The 12,717-nt window shown below is 42.8% G+C and overlaps 1 protein-coding gene across 1 annotated transcript in view; it reads left to right on the top strand.

The window, feature by feature from the left end:
- Nucleotides 1–12,717, top strand: part of cpped1 (calcineurin-like phosphoesterase domain containing 1) — a 38,968-nt gene that overhangs the window by 4,483 nt on the left and 21,768 nt on the right. The window contains 3 exon segments of the mRNA XM_071412081.1: nucleotides 2,630–2,816; nucleotides 4,793–4,829; nucleotides 4,831–5,004. Coding sequence (XP_071268182.1) covers nucleotides 2,630–2,816; nucleotides 4,793–4,829; nucleotides 4,831–5,004 — 398 coding nt within the window.

Here is a 12,717-nt window from a genome sequence, read left to right as displayed (position 1 = left end):
TTGCCATAGACACAAAGTAAAAATATATACTGAACAAAAATATAAACGCAACGTGCAACAATTTCAAAGATTTTACTGAGTTACAGTCCTTATAAGGAAATCAGTCAATTGAAATAAATTCATTAGGCCCTAATCTATGGATTTCACATGACTGGGAACACAGCTATGCATCTGTTGGTCACAGATATCTTTAAATAAAGGTAGGGGCGCAGATCAGAAAAAAGTCAGTTACTGGTGTGACCACCATTTGTCTCATGCAGCGCGACACATCTCTTTCACATAGAGTTTATCAGGTGGTTTATTGTGGCTTGTGGAATGTTTCCCAGTCCTCTTCAATGGCTGTGCAAAGTTGCTCTATATTTGCGGGAACTGGAATACGCTGTCGAAACAAGTTGCCACAGAGCTTCCCAAACACGCTCAATGGGTGACATGTCTGGTGAGTATGCAGGCCAATGGAAGACCTGGAAAATGTTCAGCTTCCAGGAAATGTGTACAGATCCTTGCAAAAGGGAGCCGTGCATTATCATTCTCAAACATGAGGGGATGGCGGCAGATGAATGGCAAGACAATGGGCCTCAGGATCTCATTACGGTATCTCATGTGCATTCAAATTGCCATCAATAAAATGCATTATGAATTGCATGTTCATTGCCCGTAGCTTATGCCTGACCATACCTTAACCCCACCGCCACCATGGGGCACTCTGTTCACAATGTTGACATCAGCAAACCGCTCGCCCTCAAGACACCATACACGTGGTCTGCGGTCTATTACGACATTGGTAGAGAAATTAACATTAAATTCTCTGGCAACAGCTCTGGTGGACATTCTTGCAGTCAGCTTGCCAATTGCACACTCACTCGAAATTTGAGAACTCTGTGGCATTGTGTGACAAAACTGCACATTAGAGTGGCCTTTGATTGTCCCCAGCACAAGGTGCACCTGTGTAATGATCATGCTGTTTAATCAGCTTCTTGATATGCCAACCCTAACAGGGATGTAAACAAATTTGAGCATTTTATTTGAGAGAATAAGCTTTATGTGCATATTAAACATTTCTGGGATCTTTTTTTTCAGCTCATGAAACATGGGACCAACACTTTACATGTTGTGTTTATATTTTTGTTCGGTGTATATCGGCTATATCATAAAAATGTATAAAAACAAATAATTGCTTTTTAAGTTTAGGCATAAGGTTAGAAGTGTGGTTAAAGTTAGGTTTAGCCTTAATAATGACTTTGTAGCTGTGGTAACTAATGAAGACCCTATCTACCTTAGACATTTGACCTTTGACCAGTGAACGGACTGGGCTGAATAGTCCTATTTCTGGCCAAGCTTACAGACTGAGGCATTTGAGTGTTCAGACTAATCAGATTCGCAGACTAATCTCTTCCTCTGACAGCTTTGCTGATTGCACCATCACATCTCTACAAACCGTGTTAGTTTTTCAGCACCTCAAACTGATGGTGGAATTAATAGGTTTTTCTCTTCACTGACAATCCCACATAAATTCCATATTTCATTCCTTTTTCATTTTTTTTTATTAAAAAGGCCCTCAGTGCTTCATGTTGAAATATGATTAGGATTGTTTGAACATACCATCTGCCACCTGAGAAATCTCTCCGATTTATGTTTGAAGTGGTGCTCGCTCAGCGCATCCGCACAAAGTTGCGTGTACTTATCAGCGGTCATGGGAGCTTTGGCTCCTTGTGTAAAAAACTATTTATGCTTTAAAAAAAAAAAGTTGCCTCTAAAATAGTTCACACAGCAGCGATTCCTGAGACGCACACTACTGTAAAGTTTGTTTAGTGTTAAAAGGTACCATGCTTGGCTAGAATGAGAGATTAAATGCTAGGCTAGTATGAAAGCCTTACAAATCACGCATCTGTCTCATATGAGGCAGTAAAAAAGAGAGGGCTTAGCCTGTTACATATCTAGGGTTGGGAGGAAACACATATACCCAATTGGTGCTGGAGAGATCAGTGAACTAAGGCCCATATGCTGATGCAGGATATTCCAATATATTGCAGCATTATCCTTTACAGCATAAGGGTTTTGCTGAATTGTAGAAGTTCAGGGAAGTTTTCAACCTATGAAAAGTACCCAAGCAACATTCTGTCTTCAGTGAAAATGATATAAACTTCGACTGAAAATTGTAATGTCAAAATTAGTTAGTATTTGCCAGTAATGAACACGAGGGAGACCGAGAGCTGGTTTCAAGCGCAGGGCGCAGCAGGTGTTTATTGCAAAGGACCACAGGAGGAGGCAGGTAGCTGGGTCCAGGGGCAGGCAGAAGGTCATGCACAGGGGGTCCAAAAGGGCAACAGTACAGGCAGGGAAAAGGCTAGTAACGTAGTCCGGGAGATCAGGAAATAGGTAGATAACAGGAAATCCAATAGGCTAAAGAACCTGCAGGGAATAGGCAAAAGGCGTCATTAGTGTCGTTCAGGGTATCTACGTGTTTGAGGGTGTGAGCTGGAAAGTGGTCTGGAAAGTGAGCTGCGTTCAGGGTATCTACGTGTTTGAGGGTGTGAGCTGGAAAGTGGTCTGGAAAGTGAGCTGCGTTCAGGGTATCTACGTGTTTGAGGGTGTGAGCTGGAAAGTGGTCTGGAAAGTGAGCTGCGTTCAGGGTATCTACGTGTTTGAGGGTGTGAGTTGGAAAGTGGTCTGGAAAGTGAGCTGGGTTCAGGTGATCTACGTGTTTGAGAGTGTGAGCTGGAAAGTGAGCTGCGTTCAGGTGATCTACATGTTTGAGGGTGTGAGCTGGAAAGTGGTCTGGAAAGTGAGCTGCGTTCAGGGTATCTACGTGTTTGAGGGTGTGAGCTGGAAAGTGGTCTGGAAAGTGAGCTGCGTTCAGGGTATCTACGTGTTTGAGGGTGTGAGCTGGAAAGTGGTCTGGAAAGTGAGCTGCGTTCAGGCGATCTACGTGTTTGAGAGTGTGAGCTGGAAAGTGAGCTGCGTTCAGGTGATCTACGTGTTTGAGGGTGTGAGCTGGAAAGTGGTCTGGAAAGTGAGCTGCGTTCAGGCGATCTACGTGTTTGAGAGTGTGAGCTGGAAAGTGAGCTGCGTTCAGGTGATCTACGTGTTTGAGGGTGTGAGCTGGAAAGTGGTCTGGAAAGTGAGCTGCGTTCAGGTGATCTACGTGTTTGAGGGTGTGAGTTGGAAGCAGACATTACACTGCCTTAACCTTGATCCCTCCAAATACCCTGCAAGTAAGACATCTAATTGGTGTTGTGTTTAATAAATCTGATATTTTAAGGCAATTCCAACTCTTTTCAAATTAATTATCATTATCTCCAGCACAATACCAATGTCTACATATATGAAAACGGTATATTTATACTTTTTGTAGAAAGAATATACATTAAAAAAGTTTTACCTGATGACATCATCAAAATATACAATATTTTAAAAACAGTGATTTTCAAAGTATGACATTCGTGGTGACTTGGGGAGCAAGAAAATACCCTCCCTCTGGCTAGAAACTTGTTGCAGGTTTTAAAAATCACAGTTTTCCTTACTTTTAATTCTACCCTGTGAAGTCACAGAGAAGCATTTTTTTGGATCTTTCTTCTTATTGTTTTAATAACAGATCATAGAAACGTGCCATTGTCACATTATGTAAACACTGGTATGGTGCTGGAGATAATGAATATGAGGTCAAAATGTAGCAGAATTGCCCTAACCATAGAAGCAGGGAATGTTCCCCATTATTTCCTAAACGAAGATACAAAGACCAAAGACAAAGCTCTTTTCTGTTGTTCCAAGTACTGTGATTCACCATCATTCATTTGCTGCTTGTTAAACATTGAAGATTCTGATGAGAAAGGAAGTCCTGCTGTGTACGGCCATGTGTGTGTCTGTGTGTGTGTGTGTGTGTGAGAGAGTGTATACTGTACTGTATTGTGTGTGTGTGTGTGTGTAGTCCTGTGTGTGTGTGTGTGTGTGTGTGTGTGTGTGTGTGTGTGTGTGTGTGTGTGTGTGTGTGTGTGTGTGTGTGTGTGTGTGTGTGTGTGTGTGTGTGTGTGTGTGTGTGTGTGTGTGTGTGTGTGTGTGTAGTCCTGTGTGTGTATACACAGCATGTAGCTTTTTGAGCTTCTAGAACAGAATGAGGGATGCAGACCAGACTAGAGAGAGTTTGTTTGTCCTTCCTCTCAACACATTGTACAAACAGCGGATGTCTGTTTCTGCTGGCCATTTTCATGCAACAAGGGCAATCCATTAAAAACTGTTAGATCCGTCTTAGGTCCTCCCGACTGCTACTCACTGGCGGCGCAGCATACCTGCCTATCTCTGTGAAAACAAATGCCTTTTTAAATTCATATTTGAGTGAGATTATTGTAGGTTATGGGCACGTTATGTAATGTCCAGATAATTTCAAACACTTTGCCATGCACACATCAATATCCATAGTTCTGTTAGGCCTAATTATTTAACCTTTTTCTTTATTGAGAGGGGAAACACGACTATGACAATAACTGTTACATCAGTGTTGTTCTCCACTCCTGGTCCTGGACCCACAGGGTGTGTAGGCTTTTTGTTACAGACAGTAGTAACATACCAGACTAAACAATTCAAGGGCTTGATGATTAATTGATTAGTAGCTAGAACAAAATCCCCTGTGGGTCTACAGGACCATTTTGTAAGAATGCTGCTATTAGGACTATAACTCTGGCATTACTTTCACGAACAGAGGAGAGACTGGGTGTCAAAAAACGTATGTTGAGTGTATCTTTTATTCAATGTCTCTGGGATGACTCTCCCCTGTTCTCCTCTTCCCCTACCTTCCCAGAAGAGCAGAAGGAATGGAGAGGTCCATTCGGCTTCATCCTTTGCAGACCTCCAGCTGGGTCTGATGAAGGCCTGGAGGGAGGGGGACTGCGACGGGGAAGGGGACGAGTGGGCCGAAGAGGTCCAACTGACCCAGCAGGCTGTGGAGGCCATCAACAAGCTGTGCCGCAGGCCCAAGTTCATGGTGCTGTGTGGGGATATGGTCCATGCCAGGTAAGACAAAGTTCAAAGGAAACACACTTGAGCCTTAACAGGTGTGAACATGAGGATATTACCTGTATTCATATGGTAGACATACTGTATAGAAGAGAGCAGTCCAGTCATGCTTTGACAATGATGGGATCCTTTTTGTGTCACAGTCCCCGACATGATGCCATCGTTTGTATTCATAACAACAACTAGGAGTGGACGAGTATAGTTTTGCTACGGCACATTTCATTGTAGTTGTGTGACCACAACAGTTTTATGTCCAGCAGCTATGCAGATGCACTGTTACTGACATTCTGATAAATCAGTTTGAAAGTCTCTGATATTATATGGGTCTATAAAGGGAATGGAATATGGCTGTTATATAATGATTAATGGATTCTCCTTCCCCACTGAGATTGTTCTGATTAAATGTATGCACTCTTGAGGACGTTAGAGCGTTTGGAATCATTACAGAATGTTCTCTATGAGAGGCAGAAGAATGAGCCGCATCTTGATACCGGTGGACTTAACAGCAGACTCCCTCCCACTACTGTATCTGTGTGATGTTTTATCAAAAATATATGAGGGAAGTATTTGCCTCTAGGAAATTTTTCACAAATGGTAGATCTTGGAAAATTGATGAGTTTTATCTACTCAAATAGATCTGAGTCTGGCTTGGGAGAAAGCAGAGCAGAGGTTTGTTGGGCCTTAAGGAAAACTAAACTCCCATTTGTCAATGTAAGAAAAAAATCAGAAAAACCCAATCCTTCCCTGTGTGGTTTTAAAGAGGAGAACAAGTTTGAGTGGTGTTCTCTGTATGCCTGAGAGGCATTAGCGGGGAAACAGGTGCTGGTGGTGAATGTAATTAAGTGAGCGGCTATAGCTTGGTGAGTGTTTGATGTCCAGCTGACTAATTTGATAACAGGATAAGAGGAATCGGAAGGCTAGACCCACTGCAGAGATAATATTGTTGCACACCAACGTGCTGCTTCCCAATGGAACTACCTTTGCCTGACAATTAGGGACTGTGGGGTGCTTTGCCTTCCAAGGGTGGATCTGTGGAATATTTGGCTCTGAATATTTGGCATCTGCAGAAGTCATCAGGCTTGTCTGTCTGTTTTCTCTGGGATGTATACTATACGTGTCCAATATAGTTCTCATGAACAGGATTTTATTATGACTATATAAAAAGGTATCATTTTTCTGTATTGTTTGTTCACATTTTGCAGAATGCACATTTAGCTAAATGACGAGGGAAAAATCTTACTTCTGCTTACATAAGAAATGCTGTGCATACAGATAACCCCAGAGCTACCCTCTTCCTCTCCTTTTGTCCATGCTTAGTAATAATGACCTCCAATTCGCCTTGTACTGTACGTTCTGCTGACAAACACTATAATGGATACATTTATACATTAAACACATTCCACTCCTGCACAATCCTCTGAGTGCTCGGTAACTAATATTTTCCATGACTGTACAGTTTAAGTCGGGCACGATTCCCTCTCATTCCCCTTTGTCCCTCCCTCCCTCCCTGATCAGTTGCATTTATAGGTCACTGTGATTTCACATGTCCCTACCAAATGCATAGTGATAGTCTAACCGCCCAGGGTTTGGGGACATTTTAAATGGCCTGCCGTCTCTCTTAGTTACCGTCAGGCAGCCTGAGCAGGTTGTGTGTGCCAGGTGCATTACAAGCTACGTCCGTCACACGCACAGCCGTTTCCACGGCTCCCACTACCGGGGGGGGGTATCGCCCAAAAACTGTTTGTGTTTATTTACAAACAGAAAAAAAGTATTTTGCTGGCCAGAGGAAGTTGCCTGTCCACAAACAGTGCTGTCAGGGAAAGACAGGAAATTGGCGCCAAATGTCTCCTGGCTGGGTGTCTTTGAGTAAACATCTCCCTTCCCAACCTGTTTGCATAACTCACTTTATTGTGTGAAAATACATATCTTATTTCACCATTCTTCAGTCACCACGAAGGGAGAAAGGCTAAATAATTAATTAAATTCTCTACTTGTATCCTTCAACACCGTACATTATCACTGTAGTGATCAGGAAAACACAGGGCCTTGAATGACTCAGCGACTGACAGTTTGATCATCCATCACCTTTGTTAACTACCTGTGGTGTGCCACAAGGCTCCATGCTGGGCCCAATGAAAATGCCCATCCCTGACCCCCTACTCCAGCAATCCACAGGTCTCCTTCCCTAACTAGCAGCTGTCAGAGGAAACATATCCCCTGTTACCATCCCATTCCGTGCTGCTATTACTGACAGATCTCGCTGTGATCCCAAGGCGGCAGGTGGTTAAGAGCATTGGGCCGGTAACCGAAAGGTTGCTCTTTTAAATCCCTTGATGTGCCCTTGAGCAAGGCACTTAACCCTAATTGCTCCTCTAAATCGCTCTGGATAAGAGTGTCTGCTAAATGACTAAAATGTAATCCCATCCCAGGAGAGACTGAGGGAGAGACCCATCAAGGACTTTTCTCTCACAGAGAATGAAGAGCCGTGAAACGTTCAGAGAAGGAAGGATGATTCGATTAAAGCAACATGCTGGACTAAACACACTCCTAATGAGCACTACAAAGGACTTCAGGGGTTGGTTAGGGGACGACAGAAGAGCACATGAACGGGGGAAGGTAAGAGTGAGGTTAGTCTCGGACTCCCAGTAGTATAGAATAATATGCTGTATGCCATTTAGCAGATGCATTTATCCAATCATGGGTGCATACATTTTACATATGGGTGGCCCCGGGAATTGAACCCACAATCCTGGTGATGCAAGCACCACGCTATACCAACTGAGCCATACAGTCCCCCTCCACCCATGCGGAAGCCTCCTAATTGTAGTTGAAGGCAGATAAAGTGGGACTCTGTGGAATTGAGCAGCAGCAGCACATAATTTGGACAGGAGAGAGAGTGGGGAAATCAGGCTCTGTGAGAAGGCGTAGTGTGTGTACATGCAGCGTAGTGTGCGTGTGCGTGTGCGTGTGCGTGTCTGTGTTTTGCTGATGGGGACATCCAATGGGAAGAGCTTCTAATGGGTTTATGAGGGGTTTGGGGACAGCGGAGAGGAAAGGAGAGGAGGAGAGAGGAGACTATGTAGGGGGGACCCCTACAGAGAAGAGTTAGAACTAACTGTCTCTGGTACATCTGTGTCAGAATGTACTGGCTGGCTCAGTTGATTCATAGTGAAGTCAATACAGTACTTTGTAATACTGCCTGTGCCCTTGTTTTGTTATAGCTCTTGTGAATTGCTTATTATGTATTCAGTTTTATATAGTTTTAATCTTTTAGACTAATTGTGATGCATATTTTTATACTTTTCTCAAGGTTTTCACAAGGTTGTACGCACAGGAAGTTAAGCACAGTATGCAGTCTGATGAATATGGATACATAGGTTATATACAGTATTTGGCTAGACTGAAGGACTAGCAGCTGGAGAACCCTTCAATCTCCTAAATGCTTGAGCCAACGATGTGGTATACAGTACAGGACTATAGTTCTCAGCAGAGTCCCATGGGAAAGTGTTTATCCCGACCTGTCAAAATCCTTTCTTTCTCAGATATTCTCTGAGCTCAGCTCAGCCTATTAAAGTGTGCCTTTCGCTGTCTAAATAAAATGATACCATCATAGAAGCTAGTGGCCTTAGCGTTGCAATATTTGGTATTTAGGGGTATTTATTAGGATCCGCATTAGCCACTGCAAAAGCAGCAGCTACTCTTCCTGTGGTCCACATACATCATAACTTTAATATCAGAAATCAATGGGTGAATGAAAATCAGCATCACAGCTAGACATGTGGTTCTAGGTTACAGTTGCTGTCAATGCCTTAGTGGGGTTGTGTCTACAGAAATTACAGCTAGCCATGGTTCATGAATCTCAGTTGACGTGTTGGGCAATTTCATGGTAATAATGCTGAGACACCGATATTTCACTTTAAAATATTTTTTTTTAGAACAGTGCAGATGCAAAGTTTGGTAACAGAATGACGGCACTAAAACAGCACAAACTGTCATCCTGTTACCCATCTTTGCATCTGCACTCTTCTTCTAGTAAGCCTAAATATGTTTTTGTAAAATTTGCAGTGGAAATTGAAAAAAGTAGTCTGTGCATAGAGTTGTATGGTTTGTTTAACTTTGTAATCATTTCACATTTTAGGGTACTAGGGGGGTAACTGCCCTCCCTCCTGTAATTCAAATTAAGACCACAAGATGTCACCAAACTATTTCCCCAACACTTTCCCCGGCTGCCACTGCTCTTGCTCAACCAAAAATGTAATTTGTGTCATCACAACTTTTGGATATATTTCAACAAAACAATTTTGTGATTTTTTTTATATTTAAAAAAAAAAATATATATATACAGTTGAAGTCGGAAGTTTACATACACTTAGGTTGGAGTCCTTAAAACTCGTTTTTCAACCATAGTTTTGGCAAGTCGGTTAGGACATTACTTTGTGCATGACACAAGTATTTTTTCCAACAATTGTTTACAGATAGAGATTATTTCACTTATCATTCACTGTATCACAATTCCAGTTGGTCAGAAGTTCACACACACTAAGTTGACTGTGCCTTTAAACGGCTTGGAAAATTCCAGAAAATGATGTCATGGCTTTAGAAGCTTCTGATAGGCTAATTGACATAATTTGAGTCAATTGGAGGTGTACCTGTGGATGTATTTTAAGGCCTACCTTCAAACTCAGTGCCTCTTTGCTTGACATCATGGGAAAATCAAAAGAAATCAACCAAGACCTCAGAAAAAAATTGAAGACCTCAAGTCTGGTACATTCTTGGAAGCAATTTCCAAACTCCTGAAGGTAGCACGTTCATCTGTACAAAGAATAGTAAGTATAAACACCATGGGACCACGCAGCCGTCATACCGCTCAGGAAGGAAACGCATTCTGTCTCCTATAGATGAACGTACTGAGGTGCGAAAAGTGCAAATCAATCACAGAACCTTGTGAAGATGCTGGAGGAAGATGCTGGAGGAAACGGGTACAAAAGTATCTATATCCACAGTAAAACGAGTTCTATATCGACATAACCTGAAAGGCCGCTCAGCAAGGATGAAGCCACTGCTCCAAAATCGCCAGAAAAAAGCCAGACTACAGTTTGCAACTGCACACGGGGACAAAGATTGTAATTTTGGGAGAAATGTCCTCTGGTCTGATGAAACAAAAATAGAACTGTTTGGCCATAACGACCATCGTTATGTTTGGAGGTAAAAGGGGGAGGCTTGCAAGCCAAAGAACACCATCCCAACTGTGAAGCATGGGGGTGGCAGCATTATGCTGTGGGGGTGCTTTGCAGCAGGAGGGACTGGTGCACTTCACAAAATAGATGACATCATGACGGCGGAAAATGATGTGGATATAATGAAGCAACATCTCAAGACATCAGTCAGGAAGTTAAAGCTTGGTCGCAAATGGATCTTCCAAATGGACACTGACCCCAAGCAAACTTCCAAAGTTGTGGCAAAATGGCTTAAGGACAACAAAGTCAAGTTATTGAAGTGGCCATCACAAAGCCCCGACCTCTATCCTATAGAAAATATGTGGGCAGAACTGAAAAAGCGTGTGCGAGCAAGGAGGCCTACAAACCTGACTCAGTTACACAAGCTCTGTCAGGAGGAATGGGCCAAAATTCACCCAACTTATTGTGGGAAGCTTGTGGAAGGCTACCCAAAACCTTTGATCTAAGTTAAACAATTTAAAGGCAATGCTACAAAATACTAATTGAGTGTATGTGAACTTCTGACCCACTGGGAATGTGATGAAAGAAATAAAAGCTGAAATAAATAATTCTCTCTATTATTCTGACATTTCACATTCTTAAAATTAAGGTACAGTTGAAGTCGGAAGTTTTAACACCTTAGCCAAATACATTTAAGCTCATTCTTTCACAATTCCTGACATTTAATCCTAGTAAAAATTCCCTGTTTTAGGTCAGTTAGGATCACCACTTTATTTTATTGGCGCTTTGCGTGTTTGATGGTTCATCGGAGGGAAATAAAAGCTGAAATAAATTATTCTCTCTACTATTATTCTGACATTTCACATTCTTAAAATAAAGTGGTGATCCTAACTGACCTAAGACAGGGAATGTTTACTCGGATTAAATGTCAGGAATTGTGAAAAACTGAGTTTAAATGTATTTGGCTAAGGTGTATGTAAACTTCTGACTTCAACTGTATATACAAGTAGGAAAGCCTTAAGATACATAATCCACTTGTTTAGAGAGAAAAATGTAGATCATTTTTGAGTACCCCCTCTACTAGGGGGTAACTGGCCCCTGGGGTTATGGTTATGAATGTGTTTACCTGTCATTTAGACATTTAGTTATGGGCTAGTTTATGCTAACCTGCATACCAGTAAATGCTAGTTAGCATAAGCTGCTAGCAGTGATAGCTAGCAACCTTACTACAAGATCGTCTGAGGTAAGATACATAAAAAAATATAACACAACTTAATAGCAGTTGTAAATGTTTGCACTAGTGACTGATAGCTTTACAGTTAATCTTACTTTATAGCCTTTTAGCTATTTTACACAGCATTTTACGTCATATAGCTAGATAGCAAGCTACGTTTTTAAGAGAGGGCTTTTAAATTGGCACCTCTTCCCTCTGCAGGTTAATAATAATACTTTGAGTCAGGTGGTTTGAAAGAAACTGACTTGTCTTAAGGTACACCGTCCTATGTGGGGTAGTTAGGGGGGTTAGGGGCCATCTGTTAGATTAGGGGTCAGTTCCTTACAGTTCCTAAAATAATTTCATTTTTTTATTTGCAGATGAGAACATACAAGAAGAAAACAGACCGTGGAAGCTATGGCTCTTAGGTGATACAGCATGCCCTGAAGGCAGTAGAAAATTGGCAGACCTTAAAGGGGCTGCCGGGGTGTTCAACATTCCACCAAGAACCCTACAGCACCACAGAGGAAAGGAGGTGAAAAACCCAGGCTTCAGCCAAATGGGTGGGGTGCCAGCCTTCTCTTCCACGTATGAAAGTGACCTTGTCAACCACATTCAACAATTGGAAAGAGCCCTATTTGGCCTAACATCATGGGACGTGAGAAGACTCGCCTTCGATCTGACAGAGAGGATGGGAATCAAGCACAGGTTCAGCAAAGGAACGGGGTATGCAGGGCTCGATTGGTGCAGTGGCTTCATGAAGCGCAACTCAACTATCAGTTTGAGTACTGTAAGCAACCGGTCTTGTGAGGGCCGTGGGCATTAATGAGCTTAAGGTTGACCAGTTTTTTTTAAGGCCTATGAGGACATTTTAAACAGCGTCAGGGACGTTGGGCCAATGAGGATTTGGAACATGGATGAGATGGGAATACAAAGTGTCCAGAAACCGTTGCCTGTGGTGGCCACCCGGGAGCAAAACAGGTTGCACGGATGACCAGCACAGAGAGGGGCTTTACAGTCACAGTAATTTGTACTATCAGTGCAGCGGGGCAGTACGTACCGCCCCTCTTCATCTTTCCCCGGAAGAGGATGAAAGAACAGCTCCTGATTGGAGCACCTCCAGGGTCCGTTGGAAGGGTGAGTGACTCAGGCTGGGTCGACAGGACCATCTTTGTCGCCTGGCTCCACCACTTCACCCATAGTGTTGGTTGCATCCCTGAGGAACCCCACATCCTGATCCCCGATGGGCACCCCTTCCATTAGACCCTGGAGGTTGTTCTGACGGCAAGAAGCCAGGGAGTGATTCTCATCACTCTGCCA

The sequence above is a fragment of the Salvelinus alpinus genome, chromosome 7, assembly GCF_045679555.1.
Source record: "Salvelinus alpinus chromosome 7, SLU_Salpinus.1, whole genome shotgun sequence".
Lineage (NCBI taxonomy): Eukaryota > Metazoa > Chordata > Actinopteri > Salmoniformes > Salmonidae > Salvelinus > Salvelinus alpinus.
The sequence above is the reverse complement of the archived record's forward strand: the minus strand, read 5'-3'. Positions and strand labels throughout refer to the sequence as shown.